General features: G+C 42.8%; 1 protein-coding gene across 2 annotated transcripts in view; it reads left to right on the top strand.

Moving 5' to 3' along the window:
• LOC141800183 (nuclear factor of activated T-cells, cytoplasmic 1-like) overlaps positions 1–21,782 on the top strand; it is a 64,857-nt gene that overhangs the window by 25,391 nt on the left and 17,684 nt on the right. The window contains exons 7-9 of one of the 2 annotated variants that reach the window (XM_074682588.1): positions 5,667–5,722; positions 7,951–8,083; positions 15,005–15,649. In XM_074682588.1, the coding sequence (XP_074538689.1) occupies positions 5,667–5,722; positions 7,951–8,083; positions 15,005–15,649 (834 nt within the window). The remainder of the gene's footprint in view (positions 1–5,666; positions 5,723–7,950; positions 8,084–15,004; positions 15,650–21,782) is intronic. The other variant, XM_074682590.1, reaches the window with a different exon arrangement.

Here is a 21,782-nt window from a genome sequence, read left to right as displayed (position 1 = left end):
TCTAGACTGCCCTTTGTCTTTAGTCTAGAGTAACCTGCATAATCTTGGCTCAAAGATTTGGAACTATGGCAGATTGAGGTAAACCTCCACCCTTGTGTCAGCAAAGAGACTAGACAGGTATGACTAACACCATCCTGTCTGATAATGATAGTATAATGAGGCCAAATCAATCTTAAAGTATATTAGTTGCAGCCCCAGTGAGGATCTCTTTAACATTAAAATATAATCTCCATCCACGCATTCACCATTTTTGAGGGCCTATTTATAGGAAATTGATGTGTTTTTTCCCCCAAGAAAATGAGACAAATCATTTTTTATTGTCGGTCTTTAAGAGCCTAGCTTGAGCTGTGCCTGTCTGTAAAACCAATCCTGTCCTGTTAGGAGATGAAGCTTATTTTCCACAGAGCTAAAAGCTGATGTGTTGATTTCTTCTTGAATGTGAAGACGCATTAGCATCAGGCAAGAATGCCATTTTGGAGTTATTTTGCTTTGGGCACTTCCAAGCATCAAACGAGTGAGTTGAATCATATCAGTGTTCACAAACAGAAAGATGTGGAGATGTCCTGTGGCCTCCACCCTCTCTCTGACTTGTCTGAACAGGGCATCATCAGTGTGTAAGTGGTTTAGATCAGACAATGTTTTCCATGGCCCATTCACAGGCAGGTCTTAAGGCATGCCCACCCACAAATACGAATCTGCCCTGGTTGGAAGTTCTGTGAACAGGTCTCATTCAACCCTAAACTGTTAGAGTATGGTTCAAATAGTTAAACGACCTCTTTATCTGCACATCTCTTCATGCATCCACTTTAAAGCTTTGTCAAGTCTCACTTCTACCCTCTGTGCAGGGCAGCACACCATGCAGAGCACCGGACCTTGATGTCTACCCTAAGAGCATAAATACTGTACAATTGTAAAAGTCTGGATGATGTTCCAGCCATTCCTCTCACTCTTTAGATCATTTTCAGACTCAGTGCCACACAGCTGGAGTCCTGATAAAAGGATAAAACCAGACTCCTCTGGCCAGCATTCTCCTCAGCCCTGCACCCACGGGTCAGCTCAGCTCATGCTTTCCCTGTAATACACCAAGAATAACTCACTTCCTGGCTGTAAAACCATCGCAAATTCACTGTCAGGTCATAAGTTATACAGAAGCTTCTTGGTCTGAAGTGGATCCACCTTTCTCCAATTTCACCAGTCCTCAGATTGGCAGAGGTCAGGTGCTTTAGAGTGGAAAGCAGCTGCATCTCTTGGATCAGTCAAAGGGGAACCCCTCAGGCCTTTTGGCCTTCCTCCCTATTCAAAGACGTTGTCTCTTCTGTGAAATTGTGTGTAAAATTACCAAAGTATTGTCGCTTAAGGCAGGAGCAGCAGAGAGCCACTGAAACAGAGCATACACTTGTAATATGTAAACAGGAAAGGGACTAAATCACTGTAGGAAAATATTTTGTAAAATACAGACATTCTGACAAAATGCATCTGGGTTCTTTCATACAACAACTTCTGCAATTAGACATGTGAATTATATTTTCCATTCTGAGGATTACTACAGTGAACGCTGTTTGGTCACTGGAAGATGTGCAACACACAACATTTTATGAAAGGAAAAATCATCAAGGGCTGTTAGATAGGATAGTCAAACCTGTGATGTCAATCTGAGGACAAAGATGCCATTTCCCAAGAGTTCAGGGCTTCATACTTTACAAGAGTGTTTCAGACATAAAACCCCAGGTATGATAAGCTTAGAAGTATAGTATAGCTGGTGCCTTTAGAGGCTGTTTGCATCAACTGCCATTAAAAATAGCCTCTACCACTTCCTTTTTTACACAAACAAATAAAAAGAAAAATCAGAAGAAGTGTAAGATAGTGTAGCATCAACACTGTTGCTGTGTTGTCTTCATCCTCTTCATTATGCAGAATGTTGTCAAGCATTGTAGAAAAGATGACTCTTCGAAGCCTCACCCTACATTTGCTCTAATTGCCTGATGAATGTTGGTATTAGTCTTTTGTGGAACTCATTTGCACAAGTGAGTCATGCAGCCCAGCAGACAGATGGTTGATTTACCTTCGAGGACAAGCCTAAGAAAAAGTGTGTCTACTTTTCTGTCTGGTTGAACATGTCCATTTGTGTCTTTGTGTCTGGCTCCTACAGATGTTTCTGCAGACACAGGCCCTACACCACCCATTGTTTGTGCCTTCCTCTTTCTCTTTCACCGTTCAAGCTGAAGGCCTGTACAAAGGTAGAGGATAGTGTGCCTACATGTGTTTGCATCTGCGTGTGTGCATTGCGCGTGGGTGGAAGCCGCATTAAGGAGGAGGTGTTGTCGGGAACAGAAGCTTTTTGCAGATGTTGCAGGGAAGAAAGAGTGAGTGGAAAGTTCTGTGGTTATCAGCTTTGTAGCACTCTCTGACTTGACGTGTGCCACATGTGGCCCCATCCAAAGAGTCTCAGTTTTCAAATTTGCAAAGTCTGATGAAGCTGTGACTGAGCAGTTTGAAGGAATGAGATAGCTTGGAGGTATAAAAGGTGACAGAGAAAAAATCAGGAAGAAGGAATGGAGCAAGAAAGGAAGAAAAGCTTGAAATCTTGTTTACTAAAGGAGGCTGGGGTTGACGTTTTAGTCTAAGGTTTCCCTCTTGGAGAGTCTCCCAGTGCGGAGGCGGTCGAGATTCCCTCTTGGTTCCCCAGACGTAACATGAGGAACGCTCATCTTTGTTTGTCTCTTTCTCTGACCTTCTCCCTGCCTCTGCTCACTTCCACTGTCCTTCTTTGCTCTTTGCCACTTCACTGCACAGTTTGTGCCACTTCATCTCAATCCCCTGCCTTACACTCCGTTTCACTGCTCTGCCTCACAGTCAACTTCAAAGATTCATGCTCTTTTCTCTGTCTTCCGCATTATCTCCATAACAGCAGTGTACACTTCTCCATATGCAACTCTTATTTCCCTCAGTTCACATAGAGCACCCTTATCTGATCTGCCCTCTTCTGTTTTTCTCCTTTCCTGAGTTTTAATATGGCCATTTTGGAAAGAGATATCTACTGATGTTCACTCCCTGAATAATAAAGCTGACCGCCCGCCCCCACTTCCACAGCTCACCAATAATAAGCCAGCCGTTACTGGGATCCTTTATTCTTTAACTGTCTACATGATGGGAAAAACATAATGCCTCCAGAGCTGCAGGGACTTCTGTTATCAGTTATTTGGAAACTGACTCTGATTATCTTATCTGATGGCTTCCTGTCCCAGAAGAAAAGCGCAGCGATTCAGCAACGACCATATTGCTGTCTCCATAAAGACGCAGCTGCTCCTCACCCCTTCTAGCGCACAGTAGCTGTGCCACAGTGCCCATGCTAGTGCCTCACGTGGTGTGCCACTGACACAAAGGCTGTTCTGTGTCACGTCTATTTCTGACAGCCTTAATGAGTCATCTGTTCTGAAAAAAAAAGGAGAAAATAATGGCACAGTGGTCGCTGCTGATTGCCGTAGCAGAGCCCAGAGCGTCTGTTAGTTAAGGTGTGGCATGAAATCACAGAGAAAACCCGAAGAATGTGAGCTGAGCTTCTGCAGACTCCCAACAGCTGCAGCAGCTCACAGGCCTTTTATTGCAGGGCAGCCAAGGAAACCTCCTCACCACAGCGAGATGGAGATGAGAAGGAAAGAGAACAAACAAAAAGTGCTGCTTTTTGTGTTTTCACACAGCAGAGATAAGAATAGAAAATCTGAAAATATAGTATGCAGTCAAGGATTCCAAGGAAAGACAAAACCATGACAAATCCAAAGTTCCTTTTAACTGTTCTTTGTGTTTTTAAGAACTCTGTGAAATGTCCCAAAGTAACTGAAAAACACTTTCCCAACAGATAAAAAGTCCCTTTCTTATTTATGTATTTCTAGATTTAGTTCAAGTCCTTTCACATACAGAATATCCAAAAAATGCCTGAAATTCTAAAACTTATAACTTGATCCGAGAGGTTTTAAAAAGCATGTGTTTCTGATTTATTGTCACTCATAAGCCAGTACTCTATCCAGCAATGTCAAATGTTATTCTATGACAGTATTTTGGAGTTTTAATTAACTGTAACACAAAAAAATATGTTGATAGCTGGTCAATTCTTTTCTCTGGATAAAAAAATATTTTAAGTTAAATTTCTTTTATTAGCGCACAGGGGCGGATCCAGATTTTCTTTTTAGTGGGGTTTGGTCCATCTGCAACAGTGACTAATGCAAGGTGGCACAAATTATCTGGAAACAACTCACAAAGAAACAGCATTTCTTCACCCTTTCTTCTTTCACTGTTCCTTCATTGTAAACTAAATATCTTAAAGATGGGATTTTCTCAGTTATGTGGACCAATTAATAAACAGTATTTGTTTAAAATAACAGTTTTAAGTACGACCAAGAGAAACATGCTGCATAATTTGTGCAAAGAATATAAATTCACAAGCAGTCTGGTGTAACTATGTACTGTATTAGTGTCAGTAAAGTCAAACAGTATGTGTATAAGGCTGAGGTGGGCGTTTGACCTGAGCCACTGCCTTTTTCAGTCCTTTCCATTAAATTAGCCACAACAGAACTCTTACCTGTAATATTATCAAATACCACAAACTTTAAATATATATATATATATATATATATATATATATATATATATATATATATATATATATATATATATATATATATATATATATATATATATATATATATATATATTTATATTGTTTGTTTGTTTGTTTTTTTGTTTTTTTGTTTTTGTTTTTTTTTTTTTGTTTTTCAGACCCTACCAGCATTTTGAGCCACTGAACATGACATGTAAATCTGCAGTAAAAATGGGTATTTAAATATGGGTGTGAATGGGGATTCCAAAGTCTTTGGAGCTGGCCTCAGGTGGACATCTGAAGAATTGCACTCTTTTACTTGGCACAGCTACTTAGAATAGAATAGAATAGAATAGAATAGAATAGAATAGAATAGAATAGAACTTTATTGTCATTACAACAAGTACAACAAAACTGAAGTCACAGCAGCAATCAAGAAAACAAAAGTAAGAAAGTGTGTAGAAAGTGCAAAAAGGTCCGGACAAACACAGGAGAAAAAGTAGTAAAAATATCACTGAAGCCACAATAAGTTTGGTGTCCATGACCAAAAAATGAGCCATACAAAGTAATGATCCTCTAAAAATACAAAGATTACGAAAAAGAGACAAAAAAATTACAAGAAACGGACATAGAAGAGAGAGCAGCCGCAAAAGGCAGCCATAGCCAACAGGGCAGCGCCTAGCAACCTATTACTTGGTTGCAACACCACCTGAAAAGTTGATTTCAAACATTTCTGCCATTGAGAAGACAAACGTTTTTTTTTACAGATTAAAGCAAAGGGCCTCAATAGATAAGCATCTGCTCATGTGGAAATAAACAATGATCTGCAAGATATATCAAAGAATCAGTAGCTTAAAATGCCAAATAACGCTGAATGGCAGTGGGCGCCAATGAAGAAAACGACTGAAGTAGCCAAAATAAACAACAGATTTGATACAGTGTTAAACTATTTTTTTTGTAAATGAATTACTTCTACAACACTATCTTCTTCACTGATATGTAGAGCCATTAGATATCCATCATGTGATCATGTTAATCAGTTTTACTGAAGTTTTTATTCTTCTGTCATTAGATGGGCATCACCTGTGGGAAACAGAAGCTAAGGTTGACAAGGACTCCGTCAAATCAGTAAGTGCACCTCACAGACATAACTGAAATGTTCCTACTGTCTCCAGTCCCATCTCCCCCTGACACTTTGCCTCTTTTGTTTCCTCCTCATCTGCCCCTTGTATGATGTAACCTTTGCTAAGGGGTTGCTTAAAGATGATTAGGCCATGCAATCCTGAATGGAATTTTCATGAAATCTCAGAGAGTAAACAGCAGCTGTCATATTGTTTTTGCACCTGAAACACACACAAAGACACACACACCAATACCAAAAGTGGAGCATAAACACAGCATATAGACACACACACACACACTCTCGCCCAAACACAGCCCTCCAAGCATAGCCAGACGTTTAGTTCACAGTGAAGTGTTGTGGTGCGGTGAATTGGACTTAAACACCTCGTCTGTGCCGAGCTCCCGCAGCCAAGAGCGGATTACAGCCGTCCTCTTACCTGCTGCTTTTCATGAGAGCCGTAATGAGAAAATAAACCAGTGTGCTCATTTAACTGACGTCGACTCACACATTCAGATTGTTAATATAAAATCAGGGGAAAGGGAATCGTCTAGAGAGGGAATGAAGCAAATGTTGTTCTGCGTGTCACAGAGAGCTGGTTGTGCTCTGGAGTTAATTAAGATTTCACTGAGGTTCATTAAGTTTGAAGAGAGTAAAGAATCTCCAAAAACCTGTTTGCTTTTGCGTGATGACTGTATGTTTCGAATTGCTGCTGCCTTTCATCAGGAAACTAACCGAGACAATCAACACTTGTACACAGCTTAAATAAACCACGATAATCTAAATACTCTGACTCGAGGCTGTTTTGTCTCTCCTGGTTGCTGCTGTTATTTCATTCAGGTAAATGACTTTGTTGCATCAGGAGGGTAAAAACGGACTCCTGTGTCTAATTGGTCTGTAGGGCTGGCTGATGTGCATTGCCTGATGTCCCATATGCTGGAAAAATTAGCAGGTAATGCAAGGTGGTGTGCGGGGGCGAGGTTGATGAAAGACAAATAAAGCAGCGTGTTTATTTGTAGATCCAACAAACGAGTTCAGAGGATGGTGTGAGAGCACTGGCCTTCCTCTTATGTCAGCTGCCTCCAGACTACCTTAACTTGCTCCACCCTGCCTGCCGTCCCGACTGTGTTTTTATTGCCGTCCAGAGCACGCTCACTTTCACTGGCCAGGGTAGAAAGGGAAAGCCATGTGCACACACACACTTAATACACACTCAGTCAGCCACCTGCATACTTTATTTGTTGTCATCTGGAGTGCAGACCCAGGCTGAGGATGCAGACCCCTCACCTTCAACCCTACACCTCACTGCTCACAGGGATGAGCTACGAAAACCTGCTTCCTGTCAAAATGCCCCTCTGTGGTCTGCTCAGGGCCCCATGAATTAGACACCAACACGCAGACAAATCCTCTACAAGTTCCCCCTGTCGTAGAAGAGGCAGTCAAAAGTTCACAGCAGTCCATACTTGCCTGGGTCTAGCCTGAGGGGGACATGCGAGCTGCTCCGCTGGGATGCATGGCTGTGCAAACAAATAAGCTGGCTACCTCGTCTGCTGTAAAGGGACAGAGCTGATGCCCTGGGGTTCTCCTCAGAGACAAACACAGGCACTGGACCAACCTCAAGGGTTCTACTCAAGCGTCTACACAGTCCAGACAAGCTCATTTAGACCAGGTCCCATCCCAGCCTCGAGCAAAACAGAACTGTATATACACAACAGCTGCAAAATAAACACAGGTGTTGATTAAATTGTGACTGAACGTGCACACAAAGCCAGGGGGGCAAAGAAGTGCCACTTCTGATTAGGGATGGGTACCTTTCACATTTGAAATGATACCGTACCGATACCTGGTACCTGGCAATCGGTACCGGTACTCGATGGTACCAATGTTCGGTACTTTTTTGTGTTTATGTAGAAAAAAAACACCTTTTTTTAGAAATACAGTTTTTTCAATTTAACACATTCAATTTCATTATATAAACTTGCAGTGCTGTGTTCATGTCCAGCATGGAAAATTTCCTACTCTTCCACTGCCCCACAGTCACAAGGATGCATTTAGGTACCTACACATGGTACCTTTTGATTTTACGTGAATCGGTACTCGGTACTTTTGACAGAATTTGGTCAGTACCTATAAAAGTACCTAATCCGGTACCCATCCCTACTTCTGATTAGAATAGGAGCTGTCTTATCTCATTTAGGTGAAATACCTAACTCTTTGTTTCTTTTATTTGCTTTAGAGTTCCCTCGTGGTGGAGATCCCACCTTACAGGAACCAGAGAATATCCAGTCCTGTGCAAGTGAACTTCTACGTCTGCAATGGCAAGAGGAAGAGGAGCCAGTACCAGCGCTTCACTTTCCTGCCTCCTAATGGTAATCAACAACTTCTTTTAAAATGTTTAGAAACTTTTTATATGCTGCACACTTTTCAACATGATGTAGAGTATTTCTCCTGGTCTTGACATGCATGGACTAAATCTTATCACAGCTGTCAACATGCCATGTGAGATTTGGAATAGTTCTTGGTTAGTGCTTTTGACATTTTTACGCCTGGCACCACTTGGCCACCACCCGTAAGCCTGAGCAGAAGATGTGAGGTGTGTTTATTCTATAGTGAGACCGCGTTCCCCAGCGATGAGGTGTACCTGCTGAGTGACAGTGCCTCCGAGCGCTGTTGATGAAGAAAAGTCAATCCCCCGGCGACCTGACTTTCACACCCCCACCCACACAATGCTGCCCTGCTTCACCCACACACTGTGAATGCACAAACACACAGCGCTGCACGTGCACTTAGAGCACCTTAATGCGTCTATCAGGCAGAGGTTTACCCTGTCAGTCATGTAACAACCTGAAAACTTAGGAATACCTCACTCTGATGTGTGTTTATCATGTGTCCTTGGCCTCTGTGTTTAGAGACGGCTTTCACACTGGAATCTGAAGAATGTACGACTGAGAGTTTAAAGAAGAGTTCAGCCTCAAAATTAGATTGCGAGGTATTGACTTTTCACAATGGGTGCAGGCGAAATATCAGCTTTGGTATCACTTTCAACCACCTGACTCCAGGACTTTATTTTTATCTTTATTCAGACAGAGGAAGTTGACGGTGCATGTTTCCTCTGGCAAAACAGTTATTCACCAGACCTATTTTTCTGGCACCTGGACAATTCTTACAGACGCTTCAGTGATGCTCTAACTGCAGACACTGTCAAGCCACTTTAGGGATTCTAACCAGCAACCACCCATTCCCCCTCATGATGACCAGTGAGATCCATTAGATCCAAACAATGGTATCTTGTTTTCATTGATCAGTGCCTAATGGGTTTAATGTGCTGGGATAGCATACTTTGTGTTTTGAGTCCATAGCTGTTAACAAGATGTGACATTTAGATTATCATCAGATGTATTTATGGCCGCAGGAGATAAGTGATTAGGATTTTGGATGAGGCTCTGAGAGAAAGTAGAGCAGGGCAGGGGCCCCTATTTAGAGATGCTTGATTATATGATGAAGGAGTGCATTATGGGTAACTGGACCAGCAGTGGGGCTGACAAACTAAGGCCATATAAAGCATATCCATTTCATATACTGCACGTTTAAAGAGAAAAGATGGAGGGAGGGAGTAAGGGAGAAAGAGATGTGCTTTGCATCTCTAAGTCATTTCCCTGAGCATAAACACAACTCTAATTAAAAGATGACTCGTTGTGTTCTCTCTTTCTCTGCCAAGTAGACCACAAGTACAGCACGGACCACACAAGCAGGGCCCATGTCTCCTCAAAGGAGAAAAATTAACTCACAAGTGTTATACCCAAAGAGATGAAGAATCACAAGGCTTTGGGTTCTATTCTGAGATTTGTCACGTGTACAAAGACGCTCATTAAAGCAGCGTCTTTGGAAAGCAGAGGCTAAACTGAGCTTTTGTTATAGTTGTGTCAGCGAAGATACATGGGTGTCGCCATTTATTTCCTGTTAGATTAACTTTACAGCCAGCGGAATTGCAATTATTGTAGCAAACAGAACAGCTGTTGTTTGAATTGTAGCCTGATGGGCATTTGCAGAGTCTGAGTTCAATTTCTCTAAAGGCCAATAAAAATGCATTTGTTATTGCAGTCACCTCTTTTTTTCATTTTCGAAATGTTAGCTGTTATTAAACTAATAAGCTGTTACTGTTTCATCCAGAAAACAGTGTAAAGAATATTATCAGTGTAAACAGACCCTCAGAGGTAATGATGACTGTTATACATTCATGGTTTCAACAGAGCAACAGAGAATGAGGAAATCCTTCCAAGGCTGTTTGCTTTTGAGGGTTTCAGTGTGTGTGTGTGTGTGTGTGTGTGTGTGTGTGTGTGTGTGTGTGTGTGTGTGTGTGTCAACACAGAGAGAAACAACTAACACTGTGGCCAGGTACTCAGGGTGGGCTGGGGAAGAGAACACCCACACACACACACATTTACACACACACATTCACAGGCGTGCACACACACTGTTGTCAACACTTTTTTGCTTGCTTGTATGAAAAGACTCTTCCGGCCTGCTGTGCCACTTCAAGCACAGTTGTGGTCACTGACGTTGTTTAGAGAGAACATTTCTTTCACACTCTGGTGTCTGCTCGTCTATAAACGGCAAACCCAGGCCCTAAAATAACCCCACTTGTTTGAAACAGCGGAAGGATGAAGCAAACACTCTCTGGGACACAGATGCTCACGAAAACCACCTTTATTTTCCATTCAGGTCATGTGACCTGTTGTTCTTTGACACTGATGAAAGTGCACTTGGCACCTGTTGGGCCCAATCACCAATGTCAATTTTAGACCTGAATAAGTTCAAAGCAACACGAAACAAAATCATGTCTGCTACCCAACTACCCAACAAGTAATTATAGTGAAACATTTGCATGGAGGCAAGTTGATGGATTTTGAATTTCCCAAGCAATGTCCTGTGTCCAACATGTTATGCATGGGGGAGCATTAGGGGAATTGAGAGAAAGGTTAGAGTAAGTGTATACACACACAAGCACAGCTTAGTTTTATTTCCAGTAGTTTTATTTATCACAATAATGCAGTCCCTGGTAAAAATTAGTTGAAAAAAGTATGTCAAAGAATCTGAAATGAGCAAATCAATAGACCTGTGCTAACCAGCTAATCAGCCCATTCAAACAGTGGGCACTGTTTATCTCGATTTAAGTCCCACCTCTGAGAGGGCAAACAGCCAGTCACAGCTTAAGATCTTGAAGCAACACCACAGAATATAAGGAAAATGGACGTCATTTTGCTGGGCTCAACGTGAGGATGCCACAAAGAAGCTCCCCCTGGTGGCTGGCTGCAGTATAGGTCAAAAAATCTGTCTGTCTAGTCATTTCAGATGGACTGTGGGTCAAGCTTTAAAAAATCAATACACCTTGTAGAAATGTTTCTCACATCCAATTGTTGAGGTGATTTAAGGATATCATTTGACCGCCTTGTATTCAAGTCCTCTTTTTTCTGAAAAGTTTCTTTTTCAGTAGTTATACAAGATTAATGACAGCTGCTGTTCTTGTGTGTGTTTTTTTCGGGGATCGTAAAATAGGAGTGGAGTCAAGAAGTGATAAGACTCTCCAAAGAAAAAAGATCTATATAATTTTTGTCACTTGGTTCCACTCAGATTCTCCCAGAATCTCTCAAAGTCTCTACTTCACAAACTCTGGCTGCAATTGCTGCCAATGGCTGCGCCAGTGAGGGGGGTATTTTGGCTTAAAAACCTTGCAATGGTAAATAGTAGAGCCAGGCTGTCCACTCTGTATACAGTCTATGAGTAACACCTTGGGTGGCCAAACCAATATCGAGGGGATCAGAGTCACTGTCGCTCTAATACAGTTTGTAGGGAATTACAGATCAAGCAACTAACAGTCAAGTTCAATAATAAGCTTTCTGGTAATGCTGAAGTTTCTTTTTAGACAATAACCACATTAAAAGGAGACATATATGAGCCAGTAATGTCAATGTTTTGGTTCATTAGTTACTGAATGTAAAGTGAGGCTGTCTGGCCATTGGATTAGGCGTATAACTGATGTTGAGATATACCATCAGCAGCATTTGTGGTTTACTTGTCAAGCCTAAGTGCTTGTCTGGGATGTTGAGATGTACGTACAGAACAAATGTCCATGTCTGGCTCCTGGAGTGAGTCTCCCTTTTCCAAGTCATTCTTGCGTGAGAGGGGATGTGACGTGTTGCTCTGCAAATAAGAAACAGTTTTTGCCAACCACATGAAACAACAATTGCCAAAAGAAGTGCTGGCAATGACCGAAGCTAGAACGAAGAACTTCTCGGAACCCCTTTATTTTTACAGGCCGTTTGGAGATTCCTCAGTAATATCAAGTTCTATTCTTAACGCAAACGGCTGCCTGCTCCCCCCGCTGCATTGGTTTGTGGTTGGATTTGAAGAGAGGAGAGTCAGAAACATGTTCTCTGACACATATAGGAAAAGTTGACGAACCACACATTGTTCTTTTTTTTCTAAATATTTGAACAGTCACTTTTTTTCCCCAAATACTGGACAAAGACTGAGCTGTTTCTGTCGTGTCTTCAGCTGTGGGTTTAGGCAGCTCAACAGTATACTGGGTGACCAGATTGTCTACACAGTGGGACATGGTGCACCAGGTACCTTTGAGTTAATGAACCACCACCTGCTCAATCTTAAAGGTCACTGCAGATTCATGCTGTTAGAAGAAGATGACTTAAGCATTCCTACAGCAAGAAAATCTCTGATTTCACCATTGCACCATGCTAACATCACATCCAAGCCAACAGGCTTTGAATTGTTAGCCAGAAACGTTTTCACATCCAGTTCATGGTTGCTAGTTGAGTATAATTTTATATCTGCTTATTTGCTCGCCTTTTCTAATGAAAGATGTTGATACGGATCCAGCGCACATCTATGTCTTGATTCCTGTTGTACTCAGAGGAAACAATTGCTCAATGAAATGCTCGGATCAGGTCTGATCAGTTTAATACAAGCAGACAGAGGGGAAACTGCCAGGGATAGAGAGAAAACCATATGCAGAACATCAAGTGTCTGTGGGCCGTAACCCACAGGTTGGGAGGAAATAAAAGCCAGCTGGATTTGGGACTCGCCTAGTGAATCTGTTTTCTCACTGCATATGCAGATTGGAAAGGAGATGCACAGTAGGATTAAGCTCGAGGGATTCCACTGTTTCTATCTGTAGCAGCGGAGAGTGAATCGCCAAAATTTGGTGTTGACTTTTAAGAAAGACTATCCGTCCATCATTGCTGGGTTTTCTTTTACCAGCCTTACTCAAAGCCAGAGGACAAGAAAAAGGGCTCAGGAAAGCACACATGTCCCTTCCAACTTGATTACAAAGTGTGGCTACAAAGCACAACAGTGTCCCATCACTGCTGAGCTTCTGCTGATTCATTCTCTATTCCTAAATTAAGTTTCCATGTTGGCTTGTTGGAGAAAGGAACATTTTGTGACTTGTAACATAAGATTTGTTGAACTCTCAGGAGGGACATCCAGAGACAGCCACAAATGGTAAAGATCAGTGTGGTAAAATGTCTCTTCTTTGAATTCCTTTAGACTGCTGAGTTAAAGTCTCAAAGCCGTATCCTTTTGCTGCCTCTTACATAGCTGCCTTGGTAATTCTTAAACACATATTAAGTAGTGATATCCTTTAAGGATCTGTTAAGGCTAAGCATAATTCAAGGTTGGGACGTTTGAACTTGATTTTGGCCAGCAAAAGGTCATAGTATGTCTCATCATTAACAAGGCAGCTGTTGATAATAAAATGATCAAACTTGTTTGTGTCATGTCCACATGATAATGCTGGTCCCATCACACTGAGCCATCCATTCACATTAAGAAGGCAGGGAGGAAGAAGAGACTCACTGAGGGAGATGACTGTGGATGTTGTGTGCGCACCATGTGCCCTACATGTTGTTCCCCTGGCTGTGAAGAAAGGCCTGTGAATCATGGGACTCGACTTATGACGCTTCCCCAGACACCAGGTCTGGTCCCTGGGCTCTGAAAGCAGACGGGGTTGACGTAAATTTGCTCCCTTCTCTGCGCTGTGGCTGCATCGTAGCTCGGCACTCCAGAGGCATTTGTGTCCCTTTCGAATGTACCCGCAAAAATAAAAACACACTGAGAGCAGTCTGTGTTTCATATGACACACCATTGCTTTGAGCATTTGATATACAGCTTTTTCTTCAATTAAATCTCAAAGTAAACATACCATTGAGACAGACATCTTGTTCATATTGACATGTGCCTGCCTTTGGGTAAATGTCACTTGGGGTAAGTTTAGCCAAAACCTCTTAATGGTTGGCATCAAACACTCACCACACCCATTAACACATTTTAACAATGTGTAGAAATAGAAACAGTGAGCCCATTGTGACTCAGAAGCCTTTGCTGTGCATCTGGGTGTCTTAACACTGCCTTATTAGTTTGGCGCTGGCACACTCAGTGCATGTGTACTTTCATAAAAGCTGAAAAGTGCGTTTTTGGACATGAACCCCCATCTCCATTGCTCAGCCTGGGTCAGGTTGTTCTTTCTTGAAAATTTCACTTGAAGCAAACTTTTATTGACTACTCATGACAGTGAACAGAAAGCAAATGATACCTGTCAGTCAGGGCTAATCAGGAAACAGCGCAGACAGTCTGCCCTGAATTAGCAACTGGAAGAGGAGCAAGATGATCAAGTGGGGTCACAGCACTCTCCTGCATTAGCCGAGGCCTGAAGCTTCTGAAACCACAGGAGCAGCTCTTCAGCCTCTTAAGGAGCTCAGGCGGCCTAATCAAAATCAAATCATCTCCTTTTTTCACTCTCCCCACTATCTTTTGGTCCTGAGAGAAACAATTATTTCTGCAGCGTGGAGGAAACCTCGGGGTCCTTGAGCAGAAGCAGCAGCAACAGCAGCAGCCCAGCACTTTAAAGTAGTCTTTTATTGCATATCAGAGCTGGAGGATAGTCCAAAGAAAATAGGTCTTATTCATTATTAGAGCCAGCTGTGGCTTTCCACACTGATGACTCATCCATTTTTCTTTCCCCCCTATTCTTTCGCTTTTTTCATGGTGTGGTAAAGAGGGGTGGGAGGCCTGAGGGTTTTTCTGTTAGAGAGCTCAGCCAAGTTGACACAGTGCCCAAATCCACTGGTGGTTGTTTGTTTGGATTATGGAGGGTATCACTGCCACAATTATGCCTGCTCACTACTTTACTCAGCCTGACTCGTGCACTTATTGAGCCACGTGGAGTCCCTGCACGTTTTTTAATATCTGCACCTTTCTTTCTACTTTTCCCCCAGTGCCGATAATAAAGACAGAACCCAATGATGAATATGATTCTCTGGGGACTGCAAGACTGCCAATGCATTCAAAGCCCTATTACAGCCAGCCCAGGCTTACTCCAATAATGCCTGTTGCTGATCCTGATGCCTGCTTGGTTGGTGGCTACCCTCCCTGCCCGCCCCGCCATGCTGCCATGCCATCACCATCTCCCAGCTCCAGTCCAACCCTGCATGACCTGTCCCCTGTGGTGTACACCAAGTGCCTCCCCAACAGCCCGACCCACGCCGCACCACCAGGCTCTGTGGTACCCCCAATCCAAGACACCCCTGGCTGTCCAAGCCTTGGCCACTCAGCATCACCAGACCACAACACGTCCCTTGGTATGCTCCATTCCCATGGCAGCCCCAACCACCTCAACAGTCCAGGGCCTCATGGTTACCATCCAATCTATGCCAACAGCAGTCCCTCGTCATCCCCAGTATCCCATCCATCAACTCCCGGGGCATCAGCGGAGAGCCCATTCGTTCAGGCCTACAGCCCCAGTCAGGCCCAGGCAGCAGCCAGCTCACCAAGCCTGTTACCAGAAGATGCCAGTCCCCCTTCAATGGCCGTCACTGTCAAACAGGAGCCCCAGGAACTGGACCAGATGTACCTAGATGACGGTGAGTAGTGAAAACAAGGTGTACCTATACTCTTGGCAAGTCTCTATTTGCTAATCATTCAAACAATGGAGGCTTTTTGGCTTTCCTGGATGACAACTTCTATTAATGAGCTCTTTGTTCAAGCCCAAAGCAGTTGTTTTTTAATAGCACATTACATTTTTGGACACCTTTTTCCTTATCTGCAAAGCCCCACACATGGCCGCACCCTGCTGCACCTCTCAGTATTTCCTGATGGAACTGTGGCAGCAGATCTACGTCACATTCGTATAAATTTAGACTCAGCACATTTATTTGCTTTTCATTGTAACATACCAGCCAGCTCCTGTTGTCCAATTGGCTGCTTCACTTAAAAACAGTAAAATGCCTTGATGGGTTTTTGAAACAATCTGTCAAAACATCAGAGCGCCGAGGTCAGCCGGGGGTTCAGCAGAACAAAAACAGTGGCACACGCGTAGCCAACCAAACTGTTGACACAAGGACTAATGAAGGAAGCAAAACAATGGGTAGGGGTTTCCTGAACAGAACCATTTTCCCCCCATATTTCTGGGAGGGATGCTGAGAGGATGGAGGCAGAGGCTTTGTTTTCCCGTCCTTTCCCCATGGAGTTAACACCACGCGGCTGTCGTCATCAGGGGAGGCTGTGGGGTCACCAGTCTCCCTCTGGCAATGATGCCAGTCACACCCGAGGGACCATCTGGTCGAGCTTATTACCTCCTGTGTCCATCACACATAATGTCTCTTAGGTCACCAACCTGTTATCTGTGTTAGCAGAGGCTCCACTTGTTGTTATGATGTATTGTCAAAGTACACATCAATGGCACGGTGCCAGGTTGAAATGTGAAAATCCCCCAGCATCCTAAGGGAGGTGGGGGGAGACAACTCCATGTAGAATATCTCCCTTCCTGTGCACCTTTTGTTCAATTCGCTGATGTAGTGTGTGCTTGCCTACAGTGGGTATGTGTGCTTGTGTTCATGTCTAGGTGTGTGCAAACTTCACTCAACAGCCCTGGGAGTAGAGGGGTGATAGGCATGAGGGGATCTGGGGAGTTTGCTGTGGAACTGTAATTGAGTTGAAATGTGGTTGTCAGCATATCTGTCAGCCCTTATGAGTCCCATTAGTTCTCAGCTCATAAACACAACACAGAGACAAGGGGTATGTCTGTCTGTTATCGTCTCTATAAACTGATATCAGCTTTGTAGTTTCCCTGTCTTTTCTCTGAGCCGTGCAGAATGTGCTGGAAATCTAATTTGAAAGAAAACTTGTCATTCAAAGTTCTTCTTGGAGTTTTTTTTAATAATAATAGCTCTGTAGAAGCTTTAATTTCAGCATTGATTGAATTAAGTGTAACTGTAGCTTCTTTTAGTATTTTGTAATAAGGTTGGAAAGGGATCCTTTTACGCCAACGGTATAAAGATATACTAAATATACAAAGCAGTGCTAAGGGGAAATGGTTTAACCTTGTTTCTCCTGCCCACTACTCCATCCACTGTCACTTTAGCAGGCCCGATCTTTCTCCAACCAGGTGGCCAAATGTATTCAGCTCGTGATTACGGCTACATTAGGGACGCACAGGAATGTGTATTGATTGACCAAGGACAGTGAGACAGCCCCTTGGAAAACCTCAGTGTGCTGCCGTTTTGCATCACCTATCGTCTGTGCAAGCATCTGTGGTGAGCTCCTGGAGTCCTTGTAAGTGTGCGGTGGTAACAGCATACTCCAAAGGCATCTACTGCTCCCAGGCCAGGCCCAATCCCAAACCCCTCAAATGAGCCCTAAGCTAAAATAAATAAGATCGGAAGGCGGCTCACGGGGCGTCCCGCTCCCCGTCTGCACGCATTACCACCGTACGTTAGTGAGCTGAGCGCTCCATTAGAGAGGGAAGACAAGCGGATGACCTCATCGCGGCAGCAGTGATTTAACGCCAGCCATGCAGAGTAGCGTTCCTCCCCAGCAATTGGGGGCCAGTGATTTGGAGACTGTGGGAGCACACTTGATCTTCCCCAAGAGTGGAGCGCCTCCTACGCTTGAACGCTGAGGCCTCCAGCTCCCATCAACCTGAGGAAATGTGTCTCCCCGGCTGGAGCTAGGTTTTACTCAGCCCCCAAGAAATCACTCAACTTATCAGCAGTGAGCTACTGTACCGCCAGGAACTAGGTTAGTATGTAGGGAGCCTGAAATGTAAACCCCTTGGCTGCCATTGAAAAGCTCTCATTGTAATCTGCTAAATTCTTCCCTCTGCAGTGATAGAAGCTTACTAACTACAGTGTAAGACATGAGGCGATTATTCTTCTGTCTGCAATAAGGAGAAGAACCCAGCCTGCTGCCAGGTCCCGGTTTGAGCAGCCATTTTCATCTGGACCTCGTTGGTTCTCACCTGATTCAGTCTCACTTCTCAAACCTAGAAATTCACATCCCATCAGCATAGTTGAGAGGATGAAACATCTATTGCTGGAAGAGTTGTTGCATTGTTGAGTCACGGCTGTAAACAGTGCGAAGTGGGATTCACATAAAACAAAGTTTTCAGACATGTGGTACTCACTCACAGACCACTGTACTTTACAAGACATGACTGTGAGAAACACACCAGGCAAATGACTTCAGTGTATACAAGAATAGAATTTATGAAAAACACAGCCTGAAGCATTTAATTTTGGCTCGTTAGCATTGCTAACAAGGCCGAAAAAAGAAACGTGTGAATGATGGCATGCTTTGTCACATGTCTGAACTGTGGCTGACATCATACCTCCTTTGTCTCAAGAAGCCAATCTCACACATATCAGTCCTAATCATAGAATATATGGCCATAGTTACTTATTGCATGCCCCAAGCTTGGACCTCTATGTCTAGGCTGTTTGCGCGTGTGTGTAGATAAAACATGTGTACTGGCTACAGCTATAGGTGTGTGTTCCTGTGAGGCTGCTGCCGTGTGTCCTGTCTAATTAGCTGCTGCTGTGATGGGTGATATCATGAAATGCAGCTGAATGCAGCACACAGCAGAGGAACTTGTGCTAATCAGAGGCCCAGATTTCTACCAGCTGCCTCTCCGCCAAACAGAGGGCCTTTATTCCCCCAAAATAAGAAAAACACAAAGTGCTACACAGCCTCTGCTGATTTCTGACATTCTACATATGTGCTCTGATTGCCTCGTGTTGTAGGGTAGTTTTCCTTGTGATTGTTTCCTCCGTAATTCAAGGTTTGTGCATTTGAAACTCCTGGGCTTGTTTTCTCAAACTGAAAACAGAGTTGTTGTGAGCCCTCCTTTCCTCCTTCCCTCCCTCTGGCATCAAAAAAAGCACTCGAACCTTCCTGAGGATCTCCATCCGACACCAAATCTGAAGGCAACTCAAGGCTTTCCTCATGGAAACTTTTACACATCCTGGCAAGCTGCCCAGACCCCAGGACTCCGCAAAACCCCTAATGATGATTGAGAGCTCGTCCGCACCGCGCTGAAAACATGCTGAGTCGCTAACATTGGAGTGTGCCGCAAGGCTGGCTCTGGGATCGGAGGGGGGCAGAAGAGAGAGGATTTAGGGGGGTTAAGGGTGTTCATTAAAGTGTCTAATGGGACTCACTAAAGCAGTGCTGCTCCTGTATGTTTAGACAGTATATATTTGTGTGTGTATGTGTGTGTGTATGTGTTGTTTGAGGCAGGGAAATGTGGAAGCACTGAGAGCCGGTGACAGCCTGGGCTTTCACAATACTCCACCTCTGAACTGCTGGCCTTTTGGGAGCAGGTCAATCTCCAGCTAATAGTGCAAAGAAGGAGAAGCTGTCATGTGGTTAAGTGCAATGTCAAGAACGCAGTCTCCTCCTAGACATAGTGATATTGACAGGTGCAAGAAGGAGGGTGATGGCTTTTCTATTATTTATGATTACAAAGAGGATGTGGATTTGAATTTACATTCTTGTTGTCTGTGCTGCATTCCCATATCTACAGTCTCGTTGCCTGGCAGGACCTGACCTGATGAGTTTGCAAACTGAGCGGCTATGACTATTTTTAACCATTATCTGATATTACAGACCTATAAGCAGCTCAGTGATGTGCACATGGAGAAATTGGATATTGTTGCTTACTTGAAGTTACACAGTTGAAAATATAAAGTCACTTGTCATTGGAAGAATAGCAATATATAGGTATTTTCTTGTGAGTGATAATGATTTTAGAGCAGGGGGGTTTACAAATATTTAGTCAAAGTATTTTAGAAATTCTGGGGTACCTGATACAGTACCTGGCAATCGGTACTCAGTGGTACCAACCTTTGGTGCGTTTGTGTGAGTTTATGTGGTAATGAATATCAAATTGTATCATAATAAGAACTCAAAGTTTTTCAGTTCAACATATTTGTTCTTCAATATATAAACTTACAATGCTGTGTTCATGTTCAGCATGGAAAATCACCTACTCTTCCACTCACTCACAGGATGCGTTTAGGTACCTAAATATTAGGGGTGCACTGATCACAATTTTTTGGCTGATCACCAATCACTGATCTTTAAAAAGCCTGACCTGCTGGTACTGATTTGGGCTGATTCTGAATTTTATTTTTTATTTTATTCAACTAACAGTATATACCTTCAATGTTCCAATCTTATTTTATTGAAAATCATTGAACAATACCTGTGAAGCAATACATTTTTTTTCACTTAAAAAAACAATAAAGTGTCCTGAGTTTTAAGTCTCAGAGCAAAAAGCAACAATGTCTGGCTGTCAGACCTTCCTGGAGGTACATAAGATCAGATTCATATGTAAGGATGGGTCAATCACCGATAACCCAAAATTAAGGAAATCTGCACCGATCGGTCTGTGCACGTCTACTAAATATGGGACGATTTTACGTGAACTCGTACTCAGTACTACAGAGTAGGGATGGGTACCGAATTAGGTACTTTTATGGCGACCGAATTCTGTCAAAAGTACCGGGTATCGATTCATGTAAAACCAAAAGGTACCATGTCTAGGTACCTAAATGCATCCTTGTGACTGTGAGGGAGTGGAAGAGTAGGTGATTTTCCATGCTGGACATGAACACAGCATTGCAAGGTTATATATTAAAGAATAAATTTGTTAAATTGATTTTTTTTTATATTTCATTATCAAACAAATTCATATTTTTTACCACATAAACACAAAAAAGTACCGAAACTTGGTACCGTTGAGTACTGGTACCGATTGCCAGGTACCGGGGATAGGTACCGTATTGTTTCAAATGTGAAAGGTACCCATCCCTACTACAGACGGAATTCAGTCAGTACCTATAAAAGTACCTAATTCAGTACCAATCCCTGTTGAGATGTCATGCTCCAATATATTATATGCAATTGAGCATATCCAAGGTAAAAAAAAATAAATAACCAAATGCAAAACAAAAAAAAAAAAAAAAAAAAAAAAAAAAAAGCAGTTCCCTGTCTGTCCACTTGAGGCTTACTTTATTCATGTATTTATTTTAACAGATATGCACACAATTCATTTTTAGGGCATGCCTGGGTTGACAGACAAGTGGTTCACACTGTAGCAGCTTAGGTTAGGTTTAAAAACTTTAAAACCAAATCTTAAAAAACCAATGGGTGTCATTGGGGAGTTTATGTCTTTGATTCGTACAGTTTATGGATGCAAGATGAAAACATTTCTGAATAGCTTCTTGCATCGTTTTCTACATTTTCTGTTCCGTGCCCCCCAAAAAAATCACATCAGTGCACATCAGAAAAAAGTTTGGGAAAACATGGATGTATCTTTAGTGTAAGTCAATTTATATATTAGTCAGGCTTTACCTGTAAGACCAGGTAAAAGCTGACTTTAATTCAAACTTATTTCTATAGTCCGTCAGCTAAAAGACAGTGATGGCAACCCCATATGTCAATAGTGTCTTTACAACTAAAAAAGGAATACCCTTTCGGTTGGAGCTCCTCATTATTGCCTTCACACTCCGTTTCCTCTTACATCTCTTTTATCTTCGTCACATTGGCTGAACTCAAGAGCCTGAAGATTCCTGTTAGTAATTCTAATTCAGTAACACCAAGTAAAGCACAAACTCTGTCGAACCAACTGCCACCAGTTTGGCAAATAATTGGTTTAAAGTGGTCACATATGACTGTGGCAATTGGGTCACAGTATCAGTGCTTTGATTTTCAGCT

The sequence above is a fragment of the Halichoeres trimaculatus genome, unplaced genomic scaffold, assembly GCF_033239565.1.
Source record: "Halichoeres trimaculatus isolate MK-OKI-2021-1 unplaced genomic scaffold, fHalTri1.1 fHalTri1_scaffold_12, whole genome shotgun sequence".
In the NCBI taxonomy this organism is placed as follows: Eukaryota; Metazoa; Chordata; class Actinopteri; order Labriformes; family Labridae; genus Halichoeres; species Halichoeres trimaculatus.
This window is presented reverse-complemented; position numbering and strand designations above follow the sequence as displayed.